The sequence below is a fragment of the Bipolaris maydis genome, assembly GCF_028858645.1.
Source record: "Bipolaris maydis strain C4 unplaced genomic scaffold PSV08scaffold_13, whole genome shotgun sequence".
Lineage (NCBI taxonomy): Eukaryota > Fungi > Ascomycota > Dothideomycetes > Pleosporales > Pleosporaceae > Bipolaris > Bipolaris maydis.
This window is the reverse complement of record NW_027093869.1, coordinates 462,390-476,310: the sequence shown is the minus strand read 5'-3', so window position 1 is coordinate 476,310 and position 13,921 is coordinate 462,390. Positions and strand designations below refer to the sequence as shown.

Genomic DNA, 13,921 nt, shown 5'->3' with positions numbered 1-13,921 from the left:
CACCGCCAAGATTGCTGATCGACGGGCGCGTTGTTCGCGTCGCTAGCATCGTCAATGGTGGGATAGCAGCGTACGGCACTTTGGACACCAACATTGGACATGAACATTAGATACGAACACGCAATCGGGGATCCATACTAAGTCAGGATTAATAGAGAAAGTTTCTTCCAAGATCATAACTCATACGGCATTCACCTATACTCCAGGGCTAGATGGATGCCCAAGCGCCTGCTGCTCGTCGACAGGTATTCTTAAAGTATCGTGAGCTTTTCACTGGTAAGAATGTACGAAAAAGAAAGGCTATACGCAAAATTCTCCTCAAAAACTTGCCTGAACTAGAAGCGTCTGCCGGTGACGCGCATATTAACAACATCATCTCAATCCTCAAGTCTCTTCTTGAGGATGGCGTTTTCCAATCTGAGGAGATAGCAAGCAAACACTTTCCAGACCTCATCATAGGACCACCCTCGGAAATAGCAGCCGGAAACATCTCAAAAAAACGTAAGGCGTCGCCTACAAGGTCAATCAATGTTAAACGAATGGTGCAAATCGAGGCTATCGACAAATCAAGTCCTGAGGTTACAGCCGGTATGTACTTTACTTAGCCATTTTCTTGTCCGATAGGTGAAATCTCACATGCTTCCATGCAGGAATTTCTACTACCAACAGCTCAGGAAACAGGCCCTCTTACGTAACTCCGCGACCATCTGCATTTCCCTACAACGTTCAACATTATATCCTATCGCTATCTCAGCAGATCCTTGAAGAAGCATGCTTCCGATTCGTGAAGAGGTGGCTTCCTTCCTTGCTTGAAAAGTGTGGCTGGGTTTGTGCAGCTGCGGTCGAGCTTACAAAGTGGGTGCGTGTCATCAAGAAGCATCTAGACATTCTGCCTAGCGGTTGCATGAATACCGAACAACAAAAGCGTTTCAAAGAAACCTTACCATGCATTAATCGATTACGCCACACCGCGGTTCATCGCCTGCATCTTACCTCCGTTCAGTTGCTAAAGCAAGTTCACTCCGCGCATATACTAGCTGAAGTTTTGCAAGACAGCGAGTGCAGAAATAAATTGCAAACCATACATTTCAGGATGGATATGTGTGTCAAGAATATGGACCATGATATGGAAGCAATGGAGCAAGAAGCAGAACGTAGAGCCCGTCAGCTGGAGCAAATGCTGCGGACAACTTTCGCACAACAGCAGAAGAAACTATCTTCAGCCGCAGGCCAAGGCCTGATTGATTCCATCACCACAGAATTTGGACTCCCCCGCCCGAATGCGGCAGCAGAGATCAAGGCCACATTCACATGGGACGAGCATACTGGAAATACTGGAGGCACAATACTCATTGATGAGGACGACATCGAGAGTGACGAGAACCGGTTGCAAACGGAATTGTAATAGTTATAAAATTATGAAGTATTGTCTAGATGTAGGATTTTCTGCTAGATATTCAAGAAATAGGGGTTTCTATGAATGATGAGGGATATGCATCATGTTGGAACTTTACGTGGTAAGATTTTAGTAGATTTTGCATTGATGCCCTACAGGAAACGAGGTACACAGTCGGTGTGTCAAGAGGTTGCTGCAAAGAACCTCCGACAAATGCAGACACTCGGTAATTATTATTGCTTTCCCGCATGAGTTCCATATCCGAAGACTACCGTGAGTGCCTTGATAGAACAACGGGTCAGTACACAGTTTTGTGGAGCATCCGCCAAAATCCCGCCGCCTCGGCATCCTGCCAAGGCAAACATGTTGCACCTGTGTCACAAGGCATACCTCCACCCACGATATCCTCTTCAGTCACGACTCGGCACTCCTATTTACACAATTCAAATCAGCAACGTGCCATTCCTACGACACACTCTTGCGCATAGTGGCCGTATACGCGAACTCGACCGGCGCTCCTGGTCACCCTGACACCCGCTTTAGGATGCGGCCTTGCTGTGGTGATCTTGCCGTAGCTGCTAAGCATACAATACACACCAATGTGGCAGCAACGGGTTGAAGAGGGACTCACCACTCTCTTCGACATGATGAAGTAGTCTGCAAAGTTCCTTGACATTGCTACTCAATGGTCTTGTTCGTGGTCGGAAACCATCTCACCTACCATTGTACCAAACAGTCGCGCATTCAAGCTGGGAACTTGCGCATCGTACGTAGGGCGGATCGCCGAACATCGAGGCTCAAGCCCGCAGTCCGTTCGATCATCGCACGCCCCTCAGGACGCAAGCGGTGACAACGCGCATCATCCTTGTCAGAGCTTCACATTTATATGTAAATTTCGTCGAAAACCTCGGTGAACACTAGCGAGAGACAACACATAGTAGAAAAAGCGTTGACGGGGTCGCTGAGAGAAGTTATTCTCGGAAGTAACTAGGCGTAAGTAGATGTACTTCGATGTCTTGCATCCCTGTAGCGTCACGTTCGCGTCCTGATCTGCTGGACTGCATAGGCACGTGTCAACGTCCTTATGGTGACGGGAAGCCGCTAGCGTCCAGCTCAAAGCATCACAACACGACGCAACACACCAAGTTGCCAACATGCCAAAGCGCGCACACTCTGAAAGCAGCACTGCCTCGACGGATGAGAGTGACTGCAACGCCGATTCCTACGTATTTCGCCCTACCAAGCACCGCGCGCACTCGGCCCTGTCCTGCAATTTGTCGCTATTCTCCGTCAACACCGACCTCGATGCCCAGGGGGGCACACTGCCCCTCACGCGCGAAAACCTCAGAGTGCATACTCTCAGCACATCCTCACAGTACTCGCAGCCATCAGAGCTCGCCTCGGATACCCACCTGTCCATGTCGGCGCGCTCTGGGTCGCCAACGCGGAGCGCCTGGGACACGCGTGTCACGCTTCAAGCTTACCGCATTGAGGTCGATACACAACGTGAATTGCCGGCCGATCTTAAGCATCACTTCGACACAGTACTGTCATGTAAGAGAGATGGACCTCGCTCGCCCAACGCTCGCCGCGTCGTGCAGCATCACCTTGCAGCCTCGAGCCATTATTACTCTTTGCCGGCGAAGATGACCCGAGCGCGATCCATCCTGTGCCTATGATCTTTAGCAAACTCGACCTCAACCTGTCCCGCGACTTCCTTCCCCCGCCACCTCCCGGTAAGACGCTGTCCCAGTTGTCGCAACCTCAGGCCGGTATCATCATCGGATATCTGTCCACTTCGCAGGCCTATGAGTCTACACTCCGGACAGCCTTTACGCCTGACGAAGAGGCTGCGCTTGCCGACTTTACACTCAACCCTGCTCTTGTCTTCCCTTTTCTTAGTTCCCAATGGAAACCCGCTACCGGCGAATCGCACATGATTACACACTATCAGAGCGCCCGCGATGGCGCTGCGATCGTTCGCTACCTCGACGAGTTCTACAGCATCGCCCACGGTCGACCTGCGACAGCGCTCGAATGCGCACACGTCTCTTTCACCTGCGATATCCAGGTACTCAACATCTGGTTACATTGGCGTGAGCTGGACGCTAGTGGTGGTGCGACATACTACATGAAGAGCATCTTCGACTGCACCTTGCGTAATGAGAATCACCTTCTCGCCGCGCGGGGGCTGCTGTGGAACCATATCGATTATGCGCTAGACAGCCGGCTGCGCTCGCTGAAAGACGCACTTCCTGCTTTCTATACTGAGTTTCCTAAGCGGAAGTTCAAGACCACCAAGGCCGTCGGCTCCTCCCGAGCTTCTGTTCAATCAGATTCTATCGCCCACGCCCCGATTTCCTTGCCGCCCACTCCCTCGTCGAATCACAGTGGACTCGATCCAGTCAAACGGCACAACAAGCGACCGCGGACGGGAGCGAATGCTGATGGGTGAAGTAGGCAAATGGAGTATTGTGTTTTTGTGTACTTTGCATCTTTGATATGCAGAGATCAGCGAGTCTCATTAGACGGACTGCGAGAAGCCTGCGCAGCCAAGGCGGCTATTCATTAATGAGGTAAGGCGATAGGACCGACAGTCCAGATCAAAGGGAATATCACTGTCGAATAAAACCTGTTTCAGACTATGACGTTTTTTTTTTGACGAAACATAAAGATGGAGCAAACTCTGGGAATTTCACATGACAAGCTGATCAGGTGGGGCCATCCCTTTCGATGTGGCATGGGAAGGTTTTTGCCTACAAGATCAAAAGCAGGCCTGGAAGTTCCGCTGCATTGAACCAGTCTGGATCGGCGAGGCAGAACGCGCCATCGTTGGGCACGGCTCGAGCTTGGGTGGGCGGATACGGCCATCGGTCGGGGACGGTTGAGCGAGGTCGATACATGTTCTTCCCTCCGCAATGATCGGGCATGGCTGTTGCAGACAAAAAGCTCCCAGTTGCCTATTGCTACAATGATATTGTTACGTGACGTATGTGGTTGGCACATGGCCCGTCATCCTGAGCCGGACCATTGCGCTAGAGGCTTCTTTGCCTTGCACAGCCACTTTGCAAGCTATAAAGCGCATGTCCTGAATCGCAGCTAACAGACAGAACATTCAGGAACGCACTCGGCAATGCGTTCGATCAGCGCCACTGGTCTTATGTCCACTATCAAGTACTGGCCATTTTTATCTTGTGGTCGAGCTTGGTTTGACAACAAGATGAAGCCGCATGGCAGCTTCACTGGAAAGATCTTAGTTTGTAGTAGCGCTAAAATGCTAGTGGTATCCATTTTCTTTGTTTTCGTGACATACGGAGCTGTTTTGTTGCTTGGTATACTCCTTGGTCCGGAGATGCTGCATGCGGTTCTTTCGTATGTCGGGAAAGCTCGCGTTCCAAAAAGGAGGCCCAGGTATCTTTTGCTACATCATTTGACCTCGGGCCTACTTGTGTAAGCTGAGGGAAAGATTCCACGCATGATGATTTCTCTAATCGTCTTGCCGTCTGAGGAACTGGACAACCATTCCCAGTATGAGGCATCAAGCTCGGATCAGCATTGGAGGAGTCAATAACTAGTATCATGGCCCAAAACTCCCTAGCGGCGCCCTGCGCATCAGTTCAAGGACAGGCAAGCTGGGGAAAAGAGCATTTGGTGCTTAGTTCTAGTGGGTGAAAATCCAGGCTCTTCTTCGGCTTGCAGTTTTCGCGGCGTACCATCTCAGCGATGTCTGAAGCATTCAACGGGATCTCACCCTTTGTTCGTCTTCATACAAACTCACCGACATCCATTGAAGCCATCCCCATCGATTTGAGTCTCTTCAAAGCCCTCAGCAAGTCAGCAGAAGAACTACTAGCCGAGAGTAGTACATGTGACTGCGACGTAAAGGATGTGGGAGTTTCGGTTCCTGAAGATGCCATCCAAAGCCGCCCCACAACTGGGCGGATATTCACCAATGCTTTCGCGGGCGTCTTCGCTGAAAGAAGATTTCTTATACGCGGATCTGGATGCCTGGAGGCAATGACGCGGGCAGTAATGACGGGCGATGATTGAGTTTGGATGCGGATATCTGGACTGGCGCCTTGCTGCAACAGCATGAACACGATCTGGTACGCATCATCATCTAGCTTCCTTTTGAGCAGGTCTTCATCGCTGACGTCTACCAAAAGGACGCGCACTAAAGCATTGCTGAGATTGTGTACATGCTTGCCGTCCAATTTTCGTTGAAGCTGCGCGTCTCTGTCGTTGAGATAGTGCTTCACCAAGCGTGGCAGTTTGGCTTCCGAAGCTATCTGTAACACCGTGCCTGCATTTTTTCCTAAAGGTTCGACAGACGCGTACAGCTATTGAGAAAGTAGCAGAGCCACAGATTCGTGTCGGGCGAAAATGACAACAGGGAGCGGAACCCTTAATCTGTTAATAAATTGGCTAGCTCCAGCTTCCAAAAGCATCTTGACTATCTCTAGATACCCATGAAAAGCGGCTGTTGCAAGAGGAGTCAAGTGCATGTCGTTGGCGGTCCATGGAATTGTAAGTCGAGTTTCTATATCTCCGCCCACCTGTAGAATCCGTTGAGTCATCGCCTTGAGGTTTCTTTTGGCTGCATAGTTTAGCAGGCTGCTTTTGTTGTACCGCACATTGTGACGAGATATGTAGTCTGCGATGACCGGATAGAACCTCCGACTTGATTGCGCAAAACAGATTTGATCTTTTTGGCAATCTAAGCGCTGTACCACCTCGAATAATATCTCGTTCGGCATAGTCCAAATTGCTGCGTTGTATCGGTAAAGCTTGAAGTAATCTTGAACAAAGTAATAAAGCCTTCTGCTAACCTTACTCAATACCCGAAGATCCAGGATGTTGAGAAAAGACGCAATTTCAACGAGGTTTTCACTCGGTAGTATGTAAAATCCTGTAGACAATATGTCATGGTTGAGTGCATGTTCACACATCATGGCGCGTGTTGTGTGTGAGAAAGTTGAATGACTTTGGTTTGTTTTGAGTCGCGATCACATTTCAGCCAAAGCTCTTCAACAGACGTAAGAGAATACCGCAGATCACGTGTTCGCGCATAAGTGGCTCCCTGCACGTCTCAGAGAACGTAGATATGGCTTTGTGAGCTTAGTCGCTTTGTTGCACACAACATGTCCAACCCAGTACGGCGTGATTAGAGCTAAAACTACAGATACTAAACGCGCTCGCATGTACGCAGATGCGATGACGGCCATCTACTTTGCAATTTTTCACGGCAAGAACCAGCCAGACGTGGGACGAGCACCTCGCGATAGTACACTCTCATGCACCTGCAGCTTCCAGCTTCTGTAAGCAGGCGATTCTTGATCTCATGCTAAACCTCTCTCGTTTAATGATGGCCTTATTACCTGGATAGTGCTAGCTCTTATCAGCAATGCCATGAGTCAATCTTCTCCCCAATACTCGGGCCAATCAAAGTGAGATATCTATGGAGTCTAACCCTCTTCCGAGCAAGCGTATACTGGGCAAATCGATGACCTGTGCGAGATGACAACTAAGCCGCGTGTGCAAAGCGGAAGCTGCAAATGCATGGGGGTATATCAGAATCATGACTGGCTAACTACTATGAGTGCATGTAGGCATGACAGGGCCACTGCCAATTCAAAGCTGTACAGTCGTTAGCGATTGCGGCTTCACCCCTAAACACAGTTACGCGACAGATTTGAACAGCCCCACCTTCCGCACACAGCTTAGTAGCGGCTGTCTGCTGCAAAACAGATGACGCGGTTGGTCAATTGTCGAACTACCAATGACAGATTTTATGGATGCTGCACGCAGGGGTGAAGCTACAATCGCTAGCGACTGTAACAAGACGAGGAAAGCCTGCCTGCAGTTTGTGCATGTCGCCCTTTCCAGGGCTATTAATCTCTATCTGGAAGATGACACATGGTAGCACTTAAACTCTGATGACAATCATATGTTGCGAGCGCTACATAGGATAGGGAACATGTCAGGTCCTTGGTCACCACTTCCTCTCAACATTCTCACTTGCGTTCAACAAGAGTCTTTAGAAGGGGCACCAGCGCCTCAATCCGAAATATGGCACTATGTGATGCTAACCTAATGTGGGTATTGCGACAGCCTATGTTCGCAAATAGTCCAATACAGATAAGCTCGCTGCCTGACAGATAAGGCTTAGCATCAGCGCTGATCCGCCAGCGTACGCGCACGCTGGGAGGATAATGCACTCGCATAAGCCATCTTCGAGAGTGGCTGTAACTTTTTTCTCCTATGCTCGCCTGCTACATATGGAAACGGCCAGTGGTATGAATGCAATGGCTGATAACAGCGATTGCGGTGCAGAAGTGGCCGAACCCGGGTCGTATGGCTGCTGCGGCCGTCCTGCGCTACAAGCGAGGTTGACCGCGATACGACTCGATCCTGACCGTAAGCATTTTAAAGGATCTGCCGGCTCAGCACACGACATGAACTGTGCCGCATTGGCGCGACTGCTTGCCAATAAGCAACTTATGCTCTCCAACCGACGGATCGTAAGCGAACTTCCCAATACGCCGTAGTGCAAACAAGGGTAGGCCAGTTTACTGCAGGCAGCTGCGTCGCGCATCCTACGGGAAAAAGTATGGTATGGTAAAGTGGTCCTTACCGATATGTGGTACATACAGCTAGTTACAGGTTTCTCGCAAACTCAACAACATCTATGCTTAGCTCATATGCCAGAGGTCTAGCAAAGGCTTGATTATCAGGGGAGGTCTCTTGTTAAACACCACGTGCACATATCTTATCAATAAGCAATTTCCGTGCACAGAGATTCATCCCGCATAGACCAAAGCCGGCAATTCTAGGCGCTTCTTGCACTTACTATGTATCACAGAAGTCAATTTACTGTAGCTCGGCGGCTGGATGGACCTTGCGTGGGAGTAGCGCCTTTTTCCTTTCCCACAGAACTATTAGATGACCCTAGGGGCAAGCATAGTCTCTGACTGACCATCTTTCACGGCTAACAATACGCTTTTTATTATAAGTCGAGAGCTGCTACGAGAATACAGTATCAGACCCTTCATGGCAGAACAGCAGCTAAGGGCGAGTTGCACTGCAACCAACGCAAGTTTAGATATTTCCACAGAATCAGGGCTTCACGCTTGGATCTATTCGAACTATTGTGAGAAGGGCTTTCGATACAATGGGACATCCAAAAGTTTGGCAGGGTTGCGAGCGCATTTGTTTGCCCTGAACACCGGGCTTTCGCGAACAAGCATCCGCCAGGCGATTCATCAGTGAGTACACCCCGCAACTGATCCTTGCTCGGTAGTGTTCTGTGTCAATTTGATTCAGCTCTAAATACGGGTCGACTTGGATGTTGTCTTGCAGTGAAGTTCTGAACCTTGATATCTAACGATATGCATGCTACACACTTATACATAAATTGACGCCAAACAGGCTTCTTTCACCAGAGCATCCGTACAGCCTGATGGGAGCAAAAACGAAGGGTATCCCAACGAACGACACAAGAAAAAAAGATACGGATATCCTGCCTTCGCAACTGAGTGCTAACACAACCAACACGGAACCACTGAAGCCACAATCGACTCCAGGCATACCGTGCATGTCGCAGCTCGGTCTTACCCAAGTTGCAATGGCGGGAGAACATGATTCCTTCATCCCAAGTAGCAAGAGTTACGGTTCTTCCAGTACCGTCGTGTCTGAGGACCTTGCAGCTGATACAGGTGGGTGCGTTCGCAAAGGTAGTCTAACATTCAAATATGGCATTTTGAACGATACAGACCTTCTCATATCAGACGACGGCGAACAAAATGAAACGGGAGATATTCAACTCCACGAAAGGGCTACCCAAATTCGGCATGCACCATTGTTGGGCGTGGATGTCATCTTGCAGAACGATCAACACCTTCTCCCACAATATGGGCTCATAGGTTTATATGGCAAAGCGAAGGATATCAGATCTAAGCTTTTCATGAATACTAATGTTCCGTTTTCTATGTTCCTTTGCGGAGTTCAAGGAAGCGGCAAGTCCCACACAACATCCTGCATCCTTGAAAATTCTCTAATACCTTCTAAACATCTTGGAAGGCTCCAAAACCCACTATCTGCGCTAGTATTTAGCTATGGTCACTTTAGTGGTGACAGCATTGGGTCCAGCATCAGCGAATCCGCATTCTTGGCTTCTAGCAGAGCCAAAATACCTGGTGCGGCCCATGTCAAAAAGGTGCATGTCTTGGTCTCACCGTCGAACTATGTGCGAATATCGAAGCTATACCTACAGCTTCCCAACGTTTCGGTCACGCCGTTTAAGATAAAACCTCGGAACCTCAACATCACTACAATCCTTACGTTGATGAATGTGAATGAGTCGGAAGAAACACCTCTTTACATGGCACAAGTCACGCAAATACTTCGGGAGATGTCGACAACAGGAGGACCATTCGACTACAAGGCGTTTAAGCTACATCTAAAGAAGCAGAAGTTCAACCCTGCACAAACCAACATGCTCCAGATGCGTCTCAGCTTACTCGAGTCATTCTTGGACATGACAGATACCTCACCCGAAATGTCGTTCCTGCCTGGTGAAATAACAATCATGGATATGTCTTGTCCCTTTGTTGATGCCAACACAGCGTGTGTCCTCTTTGAGATTGGGCTTCAGCAATATCTGCATTCTCAAGGTACCGGTAAGATGATCGTCTTAGACGAAGCACACAAGGTATGAATCATAAAACCGCTCCATTCCCGGTTTTGTCATTGATCCTGACTAGTACATGCTTAAAATACCGGGAGCGAAGTCGCTGAACGAGGCACTTCTCCAGACCATCCGCCTACAGCGGCACCACGGTGCTAGGGTTATCGTCTCAACACAAGAACCTACCCTTTTGACTGACCTGATCGCTCTTTGCTCCGTTACGGTAATTCATCGCTTCTCAAGTCCAGAGTGGTTCTCGGCTATCAGACGCCATGTTCCCATCACAGATGAGAACCGCGATGATCTCATGCGAAGAATTGAGAGCCTGAAGACGGGCCAGGCGATCGTATACTCACCTAACACAGTTCTCGGTTCTGATGACTATGGAAGTTTAATGATGGGTACAAGTGGGATGATCGATGTTCGAATCAGGAGGAGACTTACAAGCGATGGAGGACAATCTGTACTAGCAGTGTAGGAAAGTTACTTGCGGAACAGCCCATTTTATTTCTACTCGGTGAGGAGGGTACCGTGTCTGCTTCCATGATTTTCATTTCAAAAGCCTTTTTTTGCAATCGTGACAATCAATCTAGATTTAAAACCCTGCTTGTGCATGAAGCAATGTAGCTCATTGCTGCGTGGGTTAGTTCATAAGCCGTAGTTATCGGTTGCAATATATGAGGAGGTCTCTTGGAGTAAGTGCAGTCCCAGAGATGGGTGTATTGCATCAGGAATACTCGTATAATGCCGGTAGAAGTGGCCATATGCGAAAAATCAAGTGACACAGTTTCCCAGATGTACATATGAGCTGCCTAAGCCGAGTGTTTAGCCCTGAATATCTCGCCTAGAAACTAGAGAGCATTTCATAAGCTATGGCTCTTGGAAGACCTACGGATTTTACTTTAAGCAGGGGCTGAATGCTTAGCTGAAGGCGGTGGCACCGACAGGGAGATATATCACATTTTCAAGCACGCTGTAAGTAGACACTGCAGAAACTTCGGTTTGGTTTGCAAGAAACTATTCTCGAGATACGATAGTGTTTTCAATAGTTTCCTGGAATCCCTACGTCTCGAGGCGTCGAATGTGTTAATGCATGTAAAATCTCATGCTGCCCAGCAAGGGGAGAGACGTTATTTTCCTGACAAGTATCGGCTTTGACCATTCCCAGAGTTATAGTATATTGAGCCCTGCTTTCATTAGCTAAACAAGCGTCGTTAAATCGAAGTTGAAAAGCCGTATATATTCGGGTTGCTATAGTAGTATGATTCATTGCTCTAGGTATGTGGGGTGGGATAATGACGCCGCATCAGAGCACCATAGCTTATGGTCAGCTGTTGTTGTTCGCATCAGGTAATCACCTTAACCTGCGTCACAAATATCACTTTTTACACAGCTATTCTGATCGAATCTATTCTTCATTTTGGTTTGTACACATATGTACACCACAGCGCAGGCAGGAGTAGGCTAGGGTATGTACTACAAGCAGCTGTACGGGCGAGCATCAAAGGGCTACTATTATACACTCTAAACAGCGTACGTTTTACGTTTTCGCTAAGCTTCTCATTCTCTAGACAATAGTTAATATTACGCTTAAGCGTCCGGATTGTTAGAGGCGTGTTTAGCTCTAGTGGCAGTGGTGTTCCATCTGTAGTAGCGTTGCTACTACTATCACTACTATCACTGCCAGCATCTTGGCAATCAGTGTCCCAATCAGCAAAATCTCTCTGTATATTATTCTTAACGCGCTTAACATCTAATGAATATAATCCTGAGTCCCGCCATCATTTTTGTATCGTACGGGGCTTGAATGTATAGGCGCGGATTGACTCGATAGCAGCCAAGAACTTAATCTTATTGAAAGCTGTACAGCCTGTTCGGGTTGCATGATCAACAGCTTGCGCGTGCCAGTGCTTGTACGGCTGGAAACAGCCCACATCAAGTGGTTGGAGAAAGTGAGATGTATTTGGAGGCAGACGATAGGCAATAACCTTGTGATCCTCAAGGACTTCTAGAAACTCTTGGGTGCAGTGTGAATCAAATCCATCGAACAGAAGCAGCCGATATACCCCTTGAATATGCTTCTGGCTCTGTTGTACGAAGTGCTTTACCCACTCATAGCTTAATTGATCGTTTGTATAGCCACTATCGCTATACGCGATCAGATGGTTATCGGGCAAATCAGTGAAGTAGCGCTCAAGGAGCGCGTCGCCTTCAGTAATAACCATCGGTGGGATAGCGTGACCTGCAGCGTTGACGCACTCAGTTACAGTCAATGATGTACGATCATCAGGCGTTGGTAAATAGACACGGCGGCGAGGGTCGAAAGTAACAACCCACTGGTCTTTTCCGATTCCAATGCGAAAGCTAGTCTCGTCAAAGTTCCAGATATCTGATGGTGGGATGCCATGCGTCTGAATCAAGCTTGTGAAGGTGTCAAACCACTCTATAATAGAGTCTGAGTCATGCGCAAGTGCGCGATTAAGATTAAGAGATCTCTGTCGCCGTACGTGAAGCTCGGGTTGCCGTTTAAGCCATTGTTTTGCCCATCGCGAGCTTGCAGTTGGTGGAGGACCAGGACTATCATGAGCTTGTTGAAGAAGATAATTGGCACATGATACAATCATAGGCAATCGTACACAAACGCCAAGTTAATTAAGACGTGCGATATAATCGTACAGCGCTTGGTCTTGCGCCTTAGCAAGCTTGTAGGTACCAGAAGGACGTTGAGGATGTGTTAGGCGGCCCTTTGATCGGGCGAGTAATCGCTGGTATGGAACACCGTATTCACGCGCAAGCTGCTTAAAATTAGGCCTCGAGATATCTTTGATAGACTCTAAGATCTTTGTAATGCGATCATTAATTAAAGCTTGAGATTGAGCCATTGTGGGGGCTATAAGTGGAGATCAAAGTAATTGAGTTGCGAAAAATATCGTATTGAGCGTCCGCACTCGCCTGCGGCGAGTGTCAGCGCAGCTGACTTAGCTAAATAAGCTAAGCCTTGGCACGGATAGTTAGTTAGTTAACGTGTTCTATCAGTAAGCTGAAAAAAACACGACAACAGCGAGTATTGCAATTTTTGGAATTAACGCAGTATATCGCACGTAAAAGCTAGCCTGACACGCCCTACGACCCGTCAGCTCTTCAGAAGCAGCGCCCACTGCCACTGAAGCGTTATGGCGACGCCGTGGCCGCGAAGGGCGACATGGCCTACCCCGCTACGCGAGCATGCTACTTCTCTCGGCACCTTTCTTCACGACGTCCTGGAGGCTATCGAGCCCAACGGCAGCCAGACCGTGCCAGCAGACCTCGCCGGAGATGTGATTCGCGGCGCGTTAACGCTCGTCTTAAAGACGCAACATACGCCTGACCTGGACACAGTCCGCGACGCCCTCGCAGTCGCACAAACTGAAGCCAAGACCAACGCAGAGCAGACCGCGCAAGCCCTCGACCAGATCAAGGGCGAACTTAAGAACACCGTAGATATCGTGCAACTAGTAGCTGCCAACATGCAACAGAATGCTAGTACAGTAGAAGAGACGAGAGCGGCAGCCAAAGAGGCGACACAAGTGGGCAAGGCTACCCTGGAAATGGTAAGAGAGATCAAGAACAAAGCACCACAGCAGCAGCGAACGAACGGGCCAACATCGTACGCTGCGGCGGCAGCAAGAGGCCTTCCACTAGCAGGTACATACAATACACAGAGTCGTATAGCACCTACCGTGCAAACTCAACGTGAGGTCATCGTAAACATTAGAGATCCGCTCACTATGCAGGCCCTGCGGGCAATGAACCCACGTAATCTTAAAGCACACGTCGAGCGTGCAATTGAGCAGAGCGCC

General features: G+C 48.8%; 4 protein-coding genes across 4 annotated transcripts; 3 read left to right on the top strand and 1 right to left on the bottom strand.

Moving 5' to 3' along the window:
* Positions 1–82: 82 nt before the first annotated feature.
* Positions 83–1,405, top strand: PSV08DRAFT_379841 (uncharacterized protein; the record flags this gene model as incomplete). The annotated part of the gene is made up of 2 exons (XM_014221468.2): positions 83–588; positions 651–1,405. The coding sequence occupies exons 1-2, from the start codon at positions 213–215 to the stop codon at positions 1,403–1,405; spliced, it is 1,131 nt and encodes a 376-aa protein (XP_014076943.1). The 5' UTR covers positions 83–212.
* A 1,115-nt stretch (positions 1,406–2,520) lies between these two features.
* PSV08DRAFT_379837 (uncharacterized protein) lies at positions 2,521–3,851 on the top strand (the record flags this gene model as incomplete). The annotated part of the gene is made up of 2 exons (XM_014221470.2): positions 2,521–2,988; positions 3,018–3,851. Exons 1-2 carry the CDS (start codon positions 2,551–2,553, stop codon positions 3,849–3,851), a joined length of 1,272 nt encoding a protein of 423 aa, XP_014076945.2. The 5' UTR covers positions 2,521–2,550.
* Positions 3,852–4,445: 594 nt separating this feature from the next.
* On the bottom strand, positions 4,446–6,345 carry PSV08DRAFT_208350 (uncharacterized protein; the record flags this gene model as incomplete). Its single annotated transcript, XM_014221471.1, has 4 exons — positions 4,446–4,967; positions 5,022–5,123; positions 5,175–5,736; positions 5,761–6,345. The coding sequence occupies 4 exons, from the start codon at positions 6,343–6,345 to the stop codon at positions 4,666–4,668; spliced, it is 1,551 nt and encodes a 516-aa protein (XP_014076946.1). The 3' UTR covers positions 4,446–4,665.
* Positions 6,346–8,322: 1,977 nt separating this feature from the next.
* PSV08DRAFT_229075 (uncharacterized protein) lies at positions 8,323–10,638 on the top strand. Its single transcript, XM_014221472.1, has 3 exons — positions 8,323–8,661; positions 8,825–10,106; positions 10,159–10,638. Exons 1-3 carry the CDS (start codon positions 8,447–8,449, stop codon positions 10,558–10,560), a joined length of 1,899 nt encoding a protein of 632 aa, XP_014076947.1. The 5' UTR covers positions 8,323–8,446; the 3' UTR covers positions 10,561–10,638.
* Positions 10,639–13,921: the final 3,283 nt, after the last annotated feature.

Bases quoted from the DNA above. Each gene is read 5' to 3' on its own strand.
- PSV08DRAFT_229075 (XM_014221472.1), top strand. From the start codon at position 8,447: ATGGCAGAACAGCAGCTAAGGGCGAGTTGCACTGCAACCAACGCAAGT. The intron at 8,662-8,824 runs GTGAGTACACCC...GACGCCAAACAG, and splicing joins ATCCGCCAGGCGATTCATCA to GCTTCTTTCACCAGAGCATC. The intron at 10,107-10,158 runs GTATGAATCATA...GATCCTGACTAG, and splicing joins TCTTAGACGAAGCACACAAG to TACATGCTTAAAATACCGGG.